General features: G+C 46.2%; 1 protein-coding gene across 3 annotated transcripts in view; it reads left to right on the forward strand.

Annotated features, from left to right (window-relative positions):
* The window catches only part of STXBP1 (syntaxin binding protein 1), a 69,780-nt gene that overhangs the window by 34,445 nt on the left and 15,417 nt on the right, over positions 1-19,918 (forward strand). For all 3 annotated transcript variants that reach the window (XM_059925674.1, XM_059925676.1, XM_059925675.1), the window contains exons 3-15: positions 1,393-1,474; positions 4,721-4,797; positions 5,764-5,842; positions 6,975-7,078; positions 8,793-8,941; positions 10,666-10,750; positions 11,555-11,685; positions 13,140-13,247; positions 14,298-14,358; positions 15,695-15,760; positions 16,395-16,475; positions 18,638-18,776; positions 19,489-19,598. In XM_059925674.1, coding sequence (XP_059781657.1) covers positions 1,393-1,474; positions 4,721-4,797; positions 5,764-5,842; positions 6,975-7,078; positions 8,793-8,941; positions 10,666-10,750; positions 11,555-11,685; positions 13,140-13,247; positions 14,298-14,358; positions 15,695-15,760; positions 16,395-16,475; positions 18,638-18,776; positions 19,489-19,598 — 1,272 coding nt within the window. The remainder of the gene's footprint in view (positions 1-1,392; positions 1,475-4,720; positions 4,798-5,763; positions 5,843-6,974; positions 7,079-8,792; positions 8,942-10,665; positions 10,751-11,554; positions 11,686-13,139; positions 13,248-14,297; positions 14,359-15,694; positions 15,761-16,394; positions 16,476-18,637; positions 18,777-19,488; positions 19,599-19,918) is intronic.

Below are 19,918 nucleotides of genomic sequence, written 5' to 3' on the forward strand. Positions count from 1 at the left end.
CTGAATAAAGCAGAAGGTGGAATTATTCTGCTTGCTGGGAGACAAGAGGGGACCCTTCTTGCCCCTCTGGTGGCCCTAAAGCGTGTCCATGGAACCCACACAGCAGTCCGAAAAGCCCTCGTCTGGCCTGTCCCGTCTGCCCGTAGCTGCATAAGACAAAACAACTAAGCTTGTTTATTCATTTAACATTGAGAGCAGTGCTGGAAACTGTCATGTACCTGAAACACGTATTTAAGTCAGTCTAATTGATTATGGCCTCGGTTCCGGGAGTGGGTGATGCAAGTCGGAAACATGCTGTCCTCCATCCAGGAAGTCTGTGTTTGAAGGACCATCTGGTTGTCTGGGGCCGGGCATTACAATGACCAGGAGAGCACACCATCTTACTTGAACTTCCCTGTGTGTTGTTGAAGGGCTTATGCCAACCATTCTTGCTCCCGAGTTTTCCTGTAGTGAAGTTCACCCGGCCTGGGAACAGCAGAGCTGATTGGTACCAGGAGGCTTTTGAAGTCTCACCCTGGCCTCGTGAGATTACGTTTTAGCCAAAGCATCCATCCTCATACCCAGAGCGGGAGGCCAGCTGGTGGGAACTCTTTATGCCTGCCTTTCTCTCTTATGCTTCCCATCAGTAATGGACTTGTGGACATGTGAATTTTAAACTAACCTTGAGGAAACTGCCTCATAAAATGAAAACTGATTGGCCCTCGTGCTACAGCAAGATGCTTTCGGGCCCACATTTTTCCAGCACCTGTTGCCTGGGTTTCTATCTTTGAAGAAGCATAGGAGAAATAGCTTTGTTTTAGCTTCCTCTCTCCACTGTGGGCCAAATGGAGATAGGAAAGGTTGGCTGAAGAATTGCAGGTATGAAGCTTTTAGACCAGGATGGCACATTTTTATTCTTCCCATCTGAACTGAGATAGAGTTCGCTCCCGGGATGACACGTGCTGGTCCATCCTGATGATGTCTGCAACGAAGTCCTCTCCTTCCACCCCGTAAATGTGGCACTATGTTCATTCTCCCACTAAGAAAAAGTTTACGCCCTGAAAAAACACCCTCTAATATGAATTTCTCCAAGTGTGGATGCTGTAGATGAATTTTTTTCTTTTTCTTTTTTTTTTCACATTTTTATGAGTATTTTCTTTGTCATGGAAAAAACTTTAATTTTTTTAAGTTTAAAATATTAAGTCACATCAGCGAGAGCAAACTCTCCTAGAAGCTTAGGTTTGGTGGGGAAATAAAAGCTAGCATGTATCTCGGCAAACTTCTGGCTCGTAGGAAGCATTAATGACTCAGAATTCTGCGTTGCTAAGCTCTTTCTGAAGTCTGACTGGGTCAGCGGAGGAGATAATCGTAGCAGGTGCCCGTCAGGCTGTAAACTGTTCCCTTTGTTTGCAGGTGCTGGTGGTGGATCAGCTGAGCATGAGGATGCTTTCCTCCTGCTGTAAGATGACGGACATCATGACCGAGGGGATAACAAGTGAGCGGCCTTCCCTCTGCCCTCCCGTGACACTCAGCCTTCTCTTGGGGTGTTCTTTCTCCTCCCTATCTGTTATTATCTTGCTTGACTTTATTTTTTTATATAATTTCTATTCGTGAAACCACATTCTTTTTTTTTTTTTTTTTTTGGAGGCGTCGGGTCTTTGTTGTGGCCTGTGGGTTCTTCCTGTGGTGCGCAGGCTTAGTTGCTCCGCGGCATGTGGGACCTTAGTTCCCTGACCAGGGATCGAACCCACGTCCCCTGCATTGGAAGGTGGATTCTTAACCACTGGACCACCAGGGAAGTCCCTATCTTGCTTGACTTTAGATCTTCCAACAACCTGGGTGGTAGGACCGTAAGTTCCTGAGAGAGACCCCAGGCTTTCTTGTTCATCACTGAATCCCCCGCATCCAGTCCAGTGTTAGATGCCCGTTAAGTATCTGTGAAAGGATGCCAAAGGAAGGCTCAATCAAGAAAAAAAAAAAAAGGCAGGCCACCCAATAGAAAAAAATGGACAAAAGAATTAAACAGGCACTTAACAAAGGGAGAAATCCAAATGGCCAATAAATACGTGAAAAATTGGCCCCCTCAGTAGTGGTCAGGGGAATGCAATTAAAACCAGAGTGAGATACTGCTATGTACTCAGATTGGAGTATTTAAAATATGATAATGCCAAGTGGCAGGATATAGAAAAATGGAACTCCGATCTGACACGTGTCAGTTGGTACAGCTACTTTGAAAAACATTTGGCAGAGTCTAGGAGAGTTGAGGCATGCAGATCCTATGAGCCAGCACATCTGCAGTTAGATGTATGTCCTAGGTAACCCAGGTGTGTGCGCCCGGGATGCTCACAGAGCGTCACTCATAGTAGCCCCAAAGTGGGAGCAACCAAAACGTCCATCAGGAGTAGAATGGTAAAATAAATTGTGGAATAGTCACACAGCAGAATACTATTGACATATAGCAAAGAAGAGGAATGAACTCTGACTACTGGCTCATTCCAAAATGTAAATGAATCTGATAAACAATGTTGAGCAAAAGAAGCAAGGTACATCCTTAACAATATGCCTTAATTTACGTAATGTTCAAAAACAGGCAGAGCTAAGTTCTACTGCTTTGAAATGCAGGGACAAGCGAGTCTTAAACAACCACAAAGAGAAGTGATCACCATTCATGTCACCATGGTGGTTCTCTTTGGGGGGAAGGGAGGAAATTGTGATGAGGGAGGGTGGAGGAGGGCACTTCTGCAGTGCTGATGGGTTCTGTTGCCTGACTGGGGTGGTGCTTGTGCAGCATTTGCTTTATAATTATTTGTATATTTATGTTTAATTCATTCTTTGGAATGTGCTTTAGAATTTCACAGTAATAGGTTTTTGAAATAAGTTCAATCACCTGCTCAAGGTCACTGGCCAGTGTCACACCTGAGACTAGGACACAGACCTCCTGGCTGCTCTCCCCAGCTCTTTTTCACATTTGTGTGCAGCTCAAGTCTTACTTAGGAGCCCCTTTCAGGAGAGATCTTGTATTTTGATCTGTGAAACAGCATTAATGGAAAAGCTGTCTATTTTGATGTATTATTTCAAACAAGGAAGTTTAACCTTTGTTTTTCCTCCTAAAAAACTTTGGGTGGAACATACCTGTTGCAATGCAGCTCCCAGTTTTTTCCCCTGGAGAGAACTTTTATATGGTATGTGGCCCACAGACGACTGCTGGTCTTTGTCGAAATTACTACCATACCACAATCACGGGAGGGAGAACAAGGAGGCTTGAGGTTTTCATTAAGCTAGATGAATGTAATGTAAAGGTTGGTGACTTCATCATTTTTAAAAATACATTTCCGCAAAAAAAATTTTTTTAAGATAAAATAGAGGACAAAAAAAAGAAATTAAAATAAAATATAAACATATTTCCAAATCTAGTTTATCTATCACCAAAAGCGTAGTCCTGTAAATAGGAGTACATCATTTTTGGTGTGACTTTACGTCATTCAGTTATCCAAGACCAGACTTGCCCCTGTTTTGAGCTTCAAAGTTATTTTCCTCACTGAATTTTTAAAACTTTTTTTTTCCTCTATCAAGGCAAAAAATGCAAATATAGGAGAAAAGCCAAATGTAGCTAATAAGCTTCTAACAAAGAAGCAGCACCGTCCTGCCCTCCTTCTTCCTCCCCCATCCCCTAGGATCCATCACCCCAGAGACAGCTACTCTGCTCTTTCTTCTGGTTATCTTTTTGATATTTCTAAATAAGTGCTTATAGGATTATCTCTTGATTCATCATGTTAGACATTATCTGTTGACTTCCTGTGGTAGATGAGGGTTCAGCTCTCCCCTCCTGCCCACAGACTCTTCCCTATCCTAGAAGTTTTTTTTAAATGTCCTTACTTGGCAAAATTTAAAAGCCAGCAAGCCTGTGTTAACCACCCCCAAATATTTGGGGGGGGAAGTATTACTAGCCTATGAAATTCAAACATCTACAACCCCTGATAAAGTAGATGGTTGAGAGATTTTGGTATTAATTTGAACATTGTTTGGGGTGAAAAGTCTTTGTAAATGTTACAAGGGATACTTCTAAAGGGATGCTTTTATTTGTTTACATCACCTGCATAGGAAGAATGGCACTGTACGATTTCCTGCTCGCTCTGTACCAGAGGACAGTGTAGCGTAGGTGATGCATCCTAAGCTTTATCAGGTGACTAGAGAGATGATGACTTAGGTCTTCTTTCCCCAGCAGATGAAGTAGCTGACATACTGTAAAAGAAACCAGCAAACCAAACACCCACGGTTTGCTTTAACAAAATTTGATGTTTAGTCTTTGAACTATTGCGAGGAACAGTATTATACAGCAGGTATGTTTGGAATGTCTTCATTTGATATACAAAGGAAAATGATAAAACGATCTAATTGTTGAAAAACCAACCCAACATGGAAATTCTAAAGGAATTGGGATTATCTAGGACAGATGAGAAAAAACTGAAGGAAGAGGCAAAAGACTAGATCAAGGAATTTACTTAAACTGAAATGAGAAATAGGAAGTATTTAGTGTGATAAGGTTTCAGGTTTTCTACCACCTGAGCCTCGTGAGACAGAGGAACGTGGTAAATCTGGGGAAGGGGCATTGAGTCTTTCCTCCCCCCCACTGTAGATTTTTATTGTGCCAGTCTGAAGGTGGCCTCTCTCTATGGCTTCTAGTTTTATGATCACCAGTTCTGTTTTCTTATTTACCATGGGCCGCTGTTTTGTTGTCTAGTTGTGGAAGACATCAACAAGCGCCGAGAGCCGCTCCCCAGCCTGGAAGCTGTGTATCTCATCACTCCCTCTGAGAAGGTAAGCCCTGCCCAGAAGAGCTTTGGCTGAGGTTACACGCGCTGGCTTGGTGTCTGTGTGGCACCATGTCTGATGGTTCTGGGTTAAGCACGCATTTAACACCCTGCTCTGTTTAAGCGTGCAATCCACCAACGGGGAAGGTGGGGTGTGGTGAGGAGTGAAGAGTATATTCATTAAACTTTCTGCCAAAAGCCAGGCTGGACCCATCTCGATTCACCCTTGTGTTTGCTTTCTAGGTAGGAGATCACTTTATCTAGTGATCCGCCTCCAGAACTTGGGTATTTTATGCTTTCAGATTTTTTTTTTTTTTTGGCCTCGCCACGCGGCTTGCAGGATCTTAGTTCCCCCGACCAGCGTTTGAACCTGGGTCCCCTGCAGTGGGAGCTTGGAGTCCTAACCACTGGACCACCAAGGAATTCCCAGATTTATTTCATCAATATCCAGTTAGGGTTCAAATTTACCTGTCTTATCATTTTGGGGGGTTGGTTCAAATCAGTAGCCAAGCAAGGCCCACCTTCTTGCTTTTGGTTGCTAATTGTCTTAATGAAATTCCCCCCCAGTTTTCATGTTTTCTTTTCATTTTTGAAAACTGGCTTATGCGTGAGTTTCTGCAGATGCAACTAAATTGCCAGAACTTCATCGCAATGAATCTCCTGGCAGGTTTCTGACCACTTTCCTCTTTTGTTGGTTTCTTCTTAGGAACCCAAGTTATGGTGGCTCCAAAGCATGGACGCTGTCGTTTTGGAATGAGCTGGGGAGGCTTTTGTTCATCTAAACTCTGAAACAATCCTAATCTTAAATCCTCAGAACTCAGTTATGGCCGAACATAAGTTAGAATTATACATCAGAAATCCCTTGCTATTTTACGCATGTAGCTTGAAGCCAGCATGGATTTGACTCCGTTCAGATGTAGGTTCCATTTGCATCTAGAATCGGATCCAGTTCCCTTTTTTTCCCTTTCCACAGTCTGTCCACTCTCTCATCAGTGACTTTAAGGACCCACCAACTGCCAAGTACCGGGCTGCACACGTCTTCTTCACTGACTGTGAGTACAGCTGTCAGCTGCCGCCCCGGCCTTCCTGCACAGCCAGACTGACCCCAACCAAGCCAGGCCAACAGGGAAGAAATGGGTTGTTCCCACGTTTGTCCTGATCTTTTATTTTCTCTTCAGAAGACAAATTGCATAAGAGATAAAAATAAATGCCCACAAATACAAACCTACTAGGTCCTGCAGTCCCTTCCTGATTAAAAAAATTGCTCCTCTTCTAAGGTCTAGCATGTTTAGTGCTGAGAAGAATTTTCCAATGCCAGCCTTGGTGTTTCATTGTATAGACTTCCAGATATCACTATAAACTGCAGTGTGTTTCCATCTACTTTTCAACTACAAAGACACTCTGATCTGGTGGTATTTGTATCAGGTACAACTGTATCATTGTCCTAGAATGTGTTTTCTTGCTTTGTGGAGGTTTTGTGCATGGAACCTAGTGCAGAGTGCACAATAATAACAGTTCACCCTGTGTTCTCTCTGGGGAAAACCCCACAAAACTCACCACTGAGCAGATGGGGGAAGGTTCTTGCAAAGAAGAATTTTATACTCTTTGAAGACGGGTGGCAAAGAAAGCAGGCAGATGGCATTAGTAATAATAAACGAATGACACATTTCTGGGGACCTGAAACTATTTGTTTGGCCCAGAAGAGTCATGAGAAATCATGGTTCCCCCACCAAGTGGGACTCCTGTGCAGCTGAGTTCCTTAGAGGGCCTGGGGAAATGTCTGCATCACATTTCCCAACGATTTTATTTTTCTTTACTTATTTTTCATAAGTATCTCAGATGTGTGGTGTTTGTTTATATTACAGGCCTTTTCCTGATCCCTTCTTGATTTCTCTTGGTTCTTTTTCTTCCTCTCCTTAATGTCAGAAAATAGTTTTTATTAGCTCTCAATATCTCAGTCTTTATTGCCATTTGTTTCTTTGTTATACATTGAGGGCCTTGTAGGTGGTTTTGTATTCCTTTTATTCCTTTTATACCCTATAGGTAGTAGGTTGTAGGGTAGGATGAACTTTCTATTTACCTTTTTAAAATCCTAATAAGATAAAGAATTCCCTGGATATGTGCAAATGTTGAAATGAACCAGAAAATGAGCAGGAAAACCTACTGTCTTTGTCATTCTGGCAGCTTGTCCAGACGCCCTGTTTAACGAGCTGGTAAAATCTCGAGCAGCCAAAGTCATCAGAACTCTGACGGAAATCAACATTGCATTTCTCCCATATGAATCCCAGGTGAGGCGGCGTGGGGGAGGGCATAGAAAATCCACATCCTGGCTATTCTCTCAGGAACTCTGGCCACATGCGAGAGGGTGGGGCAGGGGTGCAATAAAGAGAGTGGGGGAGGGGATTGCTGAATGACGTGTTGTGAGTGGACGTTTACGTAATGGCAACAGTAGTCCTTAGGGGTCTGCCCAAGATGCCCTCGTGTTAGTCTCCAGTTATTTCTGACTTTCTGCAGCCATCCTGCCCTTCTTAGTGTTCATTTCATCCTCACTCACATTGTTCACGCCTATTGGCTGACTCCTTGAATAAGCAAAAAGTAGCCAATCCAGAAAGAGCTTGGGAGAAGGGGAGGGGAAGGGATCAGACAACACCCGTTTGCTGCAAAGGAGACTGTTTTTATGTAGAGATAACCTCAGCTTGTCATGTGCCGAAGGAACAGATGGTAGCCTTCATCATGAGCTGTTAACGCTTCAAGTGCCAAAACCTCTCCTCTTGGAAAAAAACAAAGTCGTTAAACCAGTAAAGGTGAAGCTGATCATGAGAGAACATACAAAATTTTTACCTTAGTATTTTAAGATTTGTTAAAATGCCTCCTCCTTGCAAAGAAACAAAAAATAACACAACTTCTGTGCATTTTGTAGAGGTAAGAGATGATTGCGGCATTTCGGGTCTTTATAGATCAGCTTCTAGACGCCAGAGAGTGACCAATTCTTCGGTAAGAAGAGATGGAAAAAATAGAGTGTGAATATTTTAAAAAGACAGTCTCTTTGCCCTCTTACCTGGCCTAAAGCTTAATCTCAGCTTGAGCACAGGAATTTTTTTCCTCTGTGTGAGCCCTGTCACCACTTGGATTGAACAAAATCCAACTTTAGCATACTCAACCATATTATATTTCATATATTTTTGAAACGTAATAACCTTTTTTTAAAACCTCAGGTTTTCCAGATCACGGTAGTTTATCTCATAGAGATTCTGAGAGAATACTGATAGCTGGTAGCCTCGTAGTTTAAGAGGGAAGTTTAGTCTTCTAGAACCCTCCAAAAAAAAAAAAAAGAAAAAGAAAAATACTTAGAACATACTATGAGGATAGGAAATTATTAAATCCATACAGAGCTCCTTTATTTGCTACAGTCACAGCACAATTTCTAGCCTGTCCCTTACTTATTTAAACTTACAATGCAACGGCCCGTGTGGTGCGCCAAGACCTACCCCCCTGCTCTCCTCCTGGGCTCCTCGCTGTTCATCAGACGCAGGCACATGCCTGCCTCAGGGCCTTGGCACCAGCCGGTCCCTCAGGGAGCCCCCTGCTGGGCAGAAACCCTGCACCTCCTTCAAGCCCTGGCTCAAAACATCCCCTCCTCAAGGAGGCTCGTGTCCTCCCTGTACATCCTGTGGGCATTCTTTCCCTGCTTCTTATGTTCTCATACACGTACCCATTTCTCAAATACCATAAAATTTACTTTTCATTATGTTTGTTGTCTGCCTCTTCCTGCAAGATTGCGCGCTCCTTGAGGGCAGTCATGGTTTGGTCACTAACAGTTCCAAGTGGTTAGCACAGTGCCTGGCACTCAGCAGACACTCAAGCCGTGTTTGTAGAAGAAATGAAAATCTGAGACACCCAGCCTCACTACCAGCTTGGAAAAAAACTCTTGACGGTTCACCATTCTGGATGCATATGACAGTTCACCGTTCTGGAAATATATGTATTTCTTCCCCATCTCAGGTGTATTCCTTGGACTCTGCTGACTCTTTCCAAAGCTTCTACAGTCCCCACAAGGCTCAGATGAAGAATCCGATCCTGGAGCGCCTGGCGGAGCAGATCGCAACTCTGTGCGCCACCCTGAAGGAGTACCCAGCCGTGCGGTATCGGGGGTAAGGCTGCGCCCCAGTCTGCCTTCGGTGGCCCCCCCAACGTGTCCCCGAGCAAGAACTTCCTCTGGCCTTGCCATTCCTCTGGCAGTTGTCTCCAGAGGGTCAAGATTTGAGTGTCTCCATTTATAATTATTTAACAGTGTTTTTGCTCTTTTCTAAATTTTATTGTGGAATATACCAATACATACAGAAAAGGGCATGAAATACATATATTCCGTCAGTGAATAACTAAATGTGAACCCCCTGTAACTACAATCCAGGTTTCCTACAATTTTTCATCTCTTCCTAACCTTAAAAATCAAATACCCACCTTGCAAAAGATGTTTCAGAGTAAGATAAAATACAAGGAGAATAATTCTCCAAAGGACACATTTCTCAGATTTGATAAGGTCATTCACTTATCACTTACCTGCTGTGTGCTAAGTGCTAGGCAGGCGGACTTAACCTGAAGACACAGCCCCTGCCCTTAGAAACCCCTGATCTGGGAGGGCAGGTAGGATGTGCACACCTACTATGTAGGCCTGCGAGACCAGTGCCTTAGGACAGTGCAGGCCACAGGCTTGGGCATCCAGAGCAGGGAGAGGGCCCTTTGAGCTGAGAGGAGCAAGCACAGCTTCAGAGCAGAGGCGGCATCTGAGCCCAGTCCCGGAGGCCAGGTTCGGATCTCAGTAGACCGATGAGGAGCCGGGGGCATTTTGTTGGGATGAGCAGAAGCATGACGTTGGACAACAAAGGGCGAGCTGGGGGAGGGGTGGTAGTCTAGCGCGGTGTATGTGTGGGCAGTGGGGCGAGGTGAAGCCATTTCTGGAGGCCTTGGATGCCAAGTTTGGGATCATGCCCTTCAGTGGTTATCACTGGGTAGCCTCTGGGGTATTGGCACGGGGAGTGAACGCAGTGGTGTGGGAGTGTGAAGCTGGGAGCATGAGTGGGAGTCACAGCCCCACGAGGAGAAGCAGAAGGGCGGGGAGCACAGCAGGAGGAGCGGAGGGTCTGAGCAGGAAGTGCAAGGATCCTCATCACCTCACTGTCCGCAGGGACGTGCACCCGTGGGACAACGCCCCCCTCCATTAGCGTCCTCCCCGACAGAAGCCTGGTGGAAGATAAGAAATGGGGTCTTGGGGTTCACTCGTTGGAGGGATAGGGCTGGGAGCAGAGCTGCTTTTGCGCTGAGCATGGCCGGATGGCAGGCAGCAGCCACAGGATAAACATCGCCAGGAGGAGCCCGAGAAGTGCCACCCGGCTCAGACAAGGCGGAAGGTCCACAGGTTCTCACTTGTGTCTTTCCGGCTCTGCTGGCAGAAATGTCACTTCCAACGAAACAAAACAGGGTCCAAGGGAATTTGAATTGAGGGAAGTGAGAGTCAGGTGGGTCAGACTCAGACAGCCTGATCATGGGAATAGGATGGATGGTTAGGACCCTCTGCTGAAGTGTGGTTGTTTATCTGGAGCTGCTTGGAAATACTACCTCTGTTTCCATTTGGATAGTTTGGTTTTTTTAAAGGAAACTAGAAAATCATTTATGTTCCAGGCACCGAGCTAAGTTTTTTATTTGTCCTTTTAAATTATACATCTAATGTGAGTATATTCTCATTGTAAAAGAACAATACAGATGAAGCTTGTGTCTCCCTTGACCCTCCCGCACTGTCCTGCCTTCCTCCCTGAGGGCAGACAGTGTCATCGATTGGGGCAGGGCCGTTCACCCTCTGTCCCTCCTCCTTTGTCAGGGAATACAAGGACAATGCTTTGCTGGCTCAGCTAATCCAGGACAAGCTCGACGCGTACAAAGCCGATGACCCGACAATGGGGGAGGTAAGTCTTACTTGGCCCATGTGCTTCTCTCACCAGGCGACCACAGTGTCCGTGTGGCAGCCTGGGCACAGCTGGCTTCCTTTGCTCACAGAGCGTGTGTGAGCGCCCTTGTTCCTGCGCAGTGAGCTCCAGCGCAAGCCCTTGGGCAGGCGATACAGATTGTGTTCAGTGTAGCTGAGCTACCAACTTGTTTCTGTTTCCTGGGACTTTCCCAGTGTTAGCACCGACAGCCCTGCCTCCTGGGACCCCCCTCAGTGGAGCAGTATCAAAACCAGAAAATTGACATTGCTACAATCTCCAGACCTTATTCAGATTTCACTAGTTAGTACACGTGCTCGGGTGTGTGTGTGCACGCGCACGTGCGTGCACAGTTCCGTGCAATTTTATCACATGTGTAGATACATGTAACCACCACTGCGATCAAGACACAGAACTATCCCATCACTATCTTGATTTAAAAACTGACAGCCCCAGGTTCTGGGGACCCCCTTAGTCCCAAGCCGGCTGGATGATGGGTCACCCTTTTTATAGCTGAACCTAGGTGGTGTTCCCCTTCGTAAGCTCACTTTAGACCCCAGCCACAGTTTTGGTCTGCATCAAAGGGCCCTTGTTATGAAATAGACACACTGGATTCTCACATGGTGTGTGCTGGTGTCCTTGTCCAGCAGTAAATGGACTTAGTGCTGTTTGAGTCAGAGTTTACATCCTGCTGCCACTTTTTACAGGAGGGGTAGCTATGCTAGTTGGAGAAGTGGGAGTTGTATGGGGCGGCTCATGAAACCATTCCCTGTGTCCTTCCTTCAGGGCCCAGACAAGGCACGCTCGCAGCTCCTGATCCTGGACCGCGGTTTCGACCCCAGTTCCCCCGTCCTTCATGAATTGACTTTTCAGGCTATGAGTTACGACCTGCTGCCTATTGAAAATGATGTATACAAGTAAGTACATAGACCCGGTGTGACTGCAGCTTTGCAAATGAACCAAACACACCTCTAATTTAAGAAAAAGGATGTTGTTAATCCTAGGAAAATCCGGTGCATTGATACAGTCTTGCTAATAAGCCCGCAAGCTTTTCTGTGAGTTCCCAAAGTCCAGCTGCACCACCAGCCAGAAACTCCTGCCCCTTTCAAAGAGAACAAGAACTTTAGATCTTTATTTCACAGCTCACGTCACCTCAGTTCATAGCTGGCTTGGGTGTGTTAATATGCTGACTTGTGTGTGTAAGAGCATATCTTATTCAGAGTTGAAACTTCTTAACTACAGATCATGAAATATGATGATAAAATATATCAACAGGAGTTTCCTACTGAATTTTATTTGCAGTTTGCTTCATTATAAACAACATTTTTCTTGGCAGCAATCATCAGAAACTCAATCTCTAAAAACTTATTTTTCTTTCTATGTCCTTTATTTTATAACATTAACCGTAAAGATAGTTGTTTCAAAATGAAGGTTCTAAAAATATGACTGAATCTCAGCTTTTCCCCTTTGGTACCTGTAATTCTTGCTTTCCTTTAGATGTTCATGATTTCACATGTGAAAATTTGCTGAGGGCCAGTTGCAGGCAGCTGCAGAATGCTGTTTAGGTCCCACACATTTGAGGATGGTGTCCCAGGCCGTTTCCAACCAGGAACAAGTGTGATCCTCGCCTTTCCCTTTCAAGTACCTCTGAACCCACCTATAACCTGACTTCACACCTGAGCCAGGTGGCTCTGATGGAGCTCATATCAACTGACCCTGGGGGTTTTAAACCAGGACCTCAAGTCAGTTGACTTTGATTAGACCTTTGGGTCTCTCTCTGCCTAAGAAATCGTTAGCCTTTTTAGATGCAGCAGACCTGACACAGATAGTGACACATCAGATGGTTGGGGTGCTTGCTTGATGTTCAGAAAGATTCGTGTGAACATCTGGCTGTTATTTTTTGTTGTTTGTTTGGGGTTTTTTCTGCTCCTTCCACAAGGAGGAGTTCTACTTTTTTTTTTTAATTAATTTATTTTATTTTATTTATTTTTGGCTGTGTTGCATCTTTGTTGCTGTGCACGGGCTTTCTCTAGTTGCGGCGAGCGGGGGCTACTCTTCGTTGCGGTGCGCAGGCTTCTCACTGTGGTGGCTTCTCTTGTTGCGGAGCACAGGCTCCAGGGGCTCGGGTTTCAGTAGTTGTGGCTCACGAGCTCAGTTGTTGTGGCGTGCGGGCTCTAGAGCGCAGGCTCAGTAGTTGTGGCTCACGAGCTTAGTTGCTCCACGGCATGTGGGATCTTCCCGGACCAGGGCTCGAACCCGTGTCCCCTGCACTGGCAGGCGGATTCTTATCCACTGCACCACCAGGGAAGCCCCATCTGTCTGTTTTAAACCAGGGGGATTGGATGAATTTTGTGGGATGTCTCCTCTCCAGGTATGAGACGAGCGGCATCGGAGAGGCGAGGGTGAAGGAAGTGCTCCTGGACGAGGATGACGACCTCTGGATAGCGCTACGCCACAAGCACATTGCGGAGGTGTCCCAGTAAGAGCCCACCCTGCGCCCTTCCCCTAGCCTTGGCCAGCCCTGCCCCAGGCTCCAGAGCTCACCCCACCGACACGGGCAATCACAGTTGCCAGTTGCCGGTGTGCGTTCTCTGGGCAGCTTGACCAGAGCTCACCAGTGCATGAATTCGTTGCTTCTGCTAAGTCGCCAACGTGCTAACCAGTGATGATGAACCCCTTTTGATATCTGAGCTCAGGCTACACCGACTTCATGAAGTTAGAAAATCCATTCTGTGTTAGGGTTGCTTTTAGGATTTTTAGAAAGCATTTGTAGCTCTCTCAGTAAGATGCTTTATAGACACTAAACACTTGAAGCCAGTTTATTCTGTTGAAGGATCCAGACTCCACTACATACAGTTCAGTTTTCGTTTATATAGCTGGTATGTCCCCTTCCTCCCTGTTGTCATACCTAAAATTTCTGAGCAAGTGTTGATGTATTTACTGATACATGTGCTAAACCAGTACCTTGCTCTGAAAGTGTTTCAAAATGTTTCTGACACTGGGAAGTTTTTAATAAGACCTTTAAACTGTAGATAACAAGCCTGCTTTTGCAGAAAGACAGATTCTGCTACACTGAGTTGGTGCTATCCGGCAGGAAATTCACAAAGAAGAGTGAGAAACTATTTCAGCCTGGGATAGTTCTGTTGTTAAATGTTAATTCACATTGCCAGTATATAATTTATTCATGCATTAAATATATGCTTTATTGTACTAATATGCATATTTTATAGCATATACAAAAAACATAAATTTGAAAAGGATGAAGTAAAATTATATAAATAGATGTCCTAACATTTTCTTTTCTGCTCTCAAATTGTCTCGCACACTCCACTATGGAGACCCCTGGCTTAGGGTATTAGGAAAATGATGTATCTGTCTTTCCTCTTAGAAAATCACTTTAGATGTATGCATTACGGGCAAGAAAAGCCGCCACATATTCCTAAAGGAGGAATCTTGCATGACTCCTATAGCATCATATAGAGACACTTGGTGCCGCGTTGAAGCTTAGCTGCGTCCTTCTGTCTTCCAGGGAAGTCACCCGTTCTCTGAAGGATTTTTCTTCCAGCAAGAGAATGAATACTGGAGAGAAGGTAAACCCGGACTCATGCTCCAGTGCTCCAGAGAAAGCCGAAACCCCTGCTTTCTCTCTGGGGGCGGGGAAGATGCCTCCTCAGCACGGGGCTAGTGAGTTGGGGGCTGAGAGGGTCATGGTCCTCTTTTCATCTCTACCATTTTGTCTTATTTCTGTATTCAAAATTGAGATCTGAACCCCCCGCCTTTTGATATTTATAGAGAGCTTCTTCTTGTTACCAAGTTAGTGTTTACTGTTTTGGATCATGGTTCACTTTAAGCCAGAAGAACTTGCTAAAACCTTTTTTAGCTTGTGGTAGCATTAGAATTTATATCCTAATTCACCTGGGCCTCTCCTCCTCCTGACTGTTTATCAGAGGTGTTTTACTCTTCTTAGGAGAAATGCCGCTCTGACTGTGTTGCTCCCTGGCTTAGGATCATTAGGCGATTTCCTGATCCCAGTAGAATCAAGCCCCACCGTGGACACGCCTTACAGCGCCCAGGTCATCGGGCCCCACAGACTCTCATCTCTGCCTCCCTCCTCCTTGCCCCCATCGCCTTGCTCAAGCCATGCCTGTGTTCCTTGCCTCGGCCTTGCCTTATGAGGTCCCTTTCCTTTGGCTCAGGCATCGTTTTCTCTGAGCCAAGACTAGGGAGGTGTCTCTGCTCTGCGCCCACATTCATGATTCCCTCCAAGGGTGCTAATCCACTCACTTAGAATGGCTCCTCTGCTCAGTGTTAGCTCCATGAAGGCAGAAATTCTCTTTTTGTCCTTGTATCTCCAGCACCTAAAAGTGCCTGGTATGTAGTAGTCATTCAATAAATTTCTTTTAGGTACATGAGTGGGATTAGGTGGGTCACCCAATTAGAAAGTCAGCAGAGCCCTTCCACCTGTCAGGATGCAGATTCCAGCCTTCTCTCCCCTTCTCCCTACTTCCTACCTGTCTACACAACTACAGCCTTTCTGCGGAGATGAAATGTGAATTGATTCCATGACTGCTTGAGCTGAGTACGCAGAAAAGCAGCATGCAGAGGAAAAACTGTTTTTTCCTGGCAAGAATTATGCTCTCAGTAACTTTCTAGTCCAGTAAATAAAACATAATTGCTAGATTTCAGAGGTCAGTTCCCCAGCTATAAGACAGTCACGGTATTTGAATCAATAATTTTTTGAGCCAGAGAGGTGGAAATCTAAACATACGTGATCTTGTGTTTAACAGATGCACTTGGGGGGGGGTTACAGAGTGTACACTTGGGAGTCCGGTGCTGGCTACTGTCCTGTCCTGTGCCCACCCTCCTTGCCCACCCTCTTAGCTCAGGGCCATTGGAGTGAGACCATGTGCTTCCCTCTTCCCATAGACCACCATGCGGGACCTGTCCCAGATGCTGAAGAAAATGCCCCAGTACCAGAAAGAGCTCAGCAAGGTATGACGATCCAAAATGATCCATTCGCATAGTGAGTATAAACAGCTGCAAAAAGGCTCCTCTACCCTTGCTAATTCATAGAAATCCACAGGTTTTTAGTCATCTTCAATTTTTATTAGAAAAAAATGAAACGTTGGGATAGACAGGTTATTTCCCATGATTTTCTTTTCTCCTTTTCATCTTTTTCTCTCTGTATCCTTGCAATTCCTTACCCTATGGGCCTGAGAGAGAGAGCTCGGAGGAAGTCACAATGATCTGGGAGTCACACATCGCTTCCGCCTTAGAAGCGAGTCACTAAATCCACACGAAGGCAAGGGGGATTGAGCGCCACCTGCTGGAGGGAGGAGTATGAAAGGATTTGTGGATGCCTGTGAAACCATCACACCACACCACCCCCATAAAGGATTTCTCCTTCCTCTTGACTCTTGTAGAAGGTGGTCTCTCCCTCTTCCCGACACACACAATTCTCTACCCAGCGGTGTCTGTGAACCTGCTTGAATGCATATTTCATCTCCTTTATGAGGCTGGAGACGCCTTGGTGCCTAGCCCTGTGTCAATACATAGCCCGTGCTTAGTAGATGCTGCGCAAATCAGTGAGTGATTCCTTGACCACACGCTCTCTGCTTTGTCCTAGTATTCGACCCACCTGCACCTTGCCGAGGACTGCATGAAGCATTACCAAGGCACCGTGGACAAACTCTGCCGGGTGGAACAGGTAGGGCCTTTTCCTTCTCTTTCTGCCAGGCCCATTTATTTGCTTAACCTTGAACACCCTGCAGAATCACAGGAAATAGAAATGGGAAAGCCTGCTAGATCGTGTTGTCTCGACTCTCTGGAGCCAGTGCAGTTCCACGCTCAATGGTAGGGACTAGGTTGGTCTGGAATGCCATGCCGTTTGGATTCTGCATGTCTGACTTTCCAGAGGCTCCCTGGAATGGCAGAAGAGAGGTGTACGCAGTGCTGAGCCCTACATTGACAGGGCTGGCTGAAGGTTGTATCCTGAATGTCTTTCCCTCCTGCCGTAGCCACACCAGCTTGGAGACCTAGAGGCTGAAAGTGGGTAGGGCAGCTGAAGGTCAGAAATTCACCCACAGCCTCCCTGATCACAATTGGGATCGGAGTTCTGTCCCTGTCACTGGTTTGTTTGACGTGCTTGTTTCTCTCTGCTTTCTTTTCCTCGTCTGCAAAGGGACATAACAAAGCTGCCACATTTTCCAGGAGTGTCGTGTCGAGTCACTAATCCTGGCACTACATTCCTCACACATGATAACATTTCTCAACCGGGGTCAGCTTCTAAAGGAGGGGAGGTCATCCCACGATGCCGAAGCCTCAGCCAAAGGTCCCTCTTCACAGAAAAAAGAACTCAAGTTCTCAGTGTGAGGCTAAGATTTAAATCTCCTGGTTTGATGTGACAGGCTCGGCTAGGTTTGTAAGACCAGCCCTGATTCATGGACTGTCTCCTACGGGGAAGTAGCCCTGCTGAAATTCATCAGTTTCATGGGTGATGTTTGCAAACGCAAGGCGTCCTCTCCAAGAGAACTTGACTCTCCAGAAGATAGGTTGTCCCTAGAGCAAACGGTACAAATGCAGTTGGAATTCATCCTTGGAAGTCTGCATTTTTCCAGAAGTGCCCAGTGGTATTCGTTGAACTAGTCACATTAAATTTTTTTTTAATTTATTTATTTATTATTTTTTTAAACATCTTTATTGGAGTATAATTGCTTTACAATGGTGTGTTAGTTTCTGCTTTATAACAAAGTGAATCAGCCATACATATACATATATCCCCATATCTCCTCCCTCTTGCGTCTCCCTCCCACCCTCCCTATCCCACCCCTCTAGGTGGTCACAGAACACCGAGCTGATCTCCCTGTGCTATGTAGTCACATTAAATCTGACTTTGAGGCAGTATTAGAGCCAGGTCCTGCTGAGCAGATGTTTGTTGAGGCTGCGCTGAGCTGGGAAAGGGCCTCGGAGAGGGGCCCCACCTTCCTCTGGCCCAGGCTGGGCAGAGGCCTGAGCTTGAGATCATGCTCGTTATGGACTCCTGGGATCTTGAGAGAAAAAAGGCAACCTTCCGGCAACCTCTGTAAGAGCTCCAGAGAAAGTTGCAGCCGCTGGTCTCAGAACAAGACCAAATCGTTCTTGGTTTGCTGAGACTGATGTGCTGCTTTCTCGGGCCTGTTGAGAATGGATCCGCCTCTTGCCTGAGTTGCGAGGGCGGGGCCATAGACCTTGCTTACTTCACTCTTTATCTTCAGTCCCACTGTTAGCACCCCCTCCCCCTTCATCTCCTTCAGTGGGATTTGCAGGGAGCCCATGTTTTTTTCTCCTCTCCCTAAAAGTGGTTGGAAGATTAAAAACAGAGGTTAAAATCCTAGAGTAGTTAAAACTCAGCGGGCACAGCCTTCCGTGCCAAGGGGAGTGGAGCAGGAAGAGTCCAGCCAGGCGGAGGCACCTTATAATATTGAAGCTTTTCACATGTGGGAAGTGCATCCCCTTAAGCCCCGACCCCTCTGTAGGGCTTCGTCCCTCTTGAGGACCTACCAGGATTGAGGCTTTCCCTGAGGAATTGGCACACGTACACTGGAACTCACCTGGAGGGAACAGCCTGCCTTTAAACAAGATGGCGAATCAGCGTGGTTTCTGGTTTTGGAAAGCGAAGCCTGGGGCTTTCCTCGGTTCTCACTGATGCTGTAGATACCAGTGCTGATTACCCCCGTTCTGATTAATTAATTGAGAGCATAAGCACCTGCTGAAGACCTTCCCCCAACCAAACTAAACATCCCAGACGTTTATGGAGAACCAGTTTTCTAATAGTTACCATTTGTCCAGACTGTTGCCAGAAATGGGGTCAACATGGTGTGTTTTCTGCAGGACCTGGCGATGGGCACGGATGCTGAAGGGGAGAAGATCAAGGACCCCATGAGAGCCATTGTCCCCATTCTGCTGGACGCGAATGTCAGCACTTACGACAAAATCCGCATCATCCTTCTCTACATCTTTTTGAAGAATGGTAGGAACGGTGGGATATAGAGGAGGGGATAGGCCCTTTCTTGGGGAAAATGAGGCAGCTGGGAGAGAGAGAACAAAGTGGAAAACAGTGTAAAAGACAAGGAAAAGGGAAGGAAAGGGGTGTTTAATAAGATCTGAGGGGCTGTTTACATCTGGGGAAATGTCATGTAGGCAAAACAGTTGCAACTAGAGGCTGAGTATCCCCCATTGATTTTGGAGTTAGTCGAAGGGACAGGATAATTCGAAGAGGATAGGGTGGGGACAGCTGGGAGAGTCTATTGGCTTTATGGCCAGTTTATTAGAGCGTTTCTGCTAGATACTTTTAACTTGCCCCACATTTGTAATCTGTGCCTTTAAATAACTGATTTTTACCCACATATGTTGCCCATAAGTGTCCATAGGTGTCCACTGTGCCAAAGATGGACACAGAGGCTCTCCTGTCCAAGCTGACTGTGATGTGGGCCAGGGGTGGTGGTGACGGCTGAGAAGCAGGAGACGGATGGAAATACAGACCATGAGGGGCAGCTGCTGCTGGTCACAGCCCGTAGGCTAGAGTGGAATTGGAGTCCTGATCTTGTCTTGTCTTACAGTAAACCTGATGCCATGAGCGGATTAGTTCCCACTAATCCCGAGGAGAAGGGGCACTGTTCCCCAGGCTCTGCTTCTCAGTGTGTCCAGGGGCTGGCGTGGTGATCGGGGTTTTGTTCTCGCAGGCATCACCGAGGAAAACCTGAACAAGCTGATCCAGCACGCCCAGATCCCCCCGGAGGACAGTGAGATCATCACCAACATGGCCCACCTCGGGGTGCCCATCGTCACAGATGTGAGCACCAGCCTCGCATCGGGGGGAGGCAGAGGGGAGACAGCAGCTCTCATCTCTTCTCCCCTGACTGACTTAAGGCAGCTTACAGTACACACACTCAACACTGAGAAGGAGAAAACATAAAATCAGAGGGATGCAGGGGTAGAGGTATAAATAAAATCAAGGTGTAGCGCCAGGAACCCAGGCGGGCACATCAAGGAGGCACACATAGTCACAGAGCCGAGTTGTGTCTGTGAACCCGCCCCAAACAGGAGTCATACCAGCTCCATCCCACGTGTCTTGAGTCAGCCTGGCTCTGCCGTAGGACACTTAGACTCAGC

The sequence above is a fragment of the Balaenoptera ricei genome, chromosome 6, assembly GCF_028023285.1.
Source record: "Balaenoptera ricei isolate mBalRic1 chromosome 6, mBalRic1.hap2, whole genome shotgun sequence".
Taxonomy (NCBI): domain Eukaryota; kingdom Metazoa; phylum Chordata; class Mammalia; order Artiodactyla; family Balaenopteridae; genus Balaenoptera; species Balaenoptera ricei.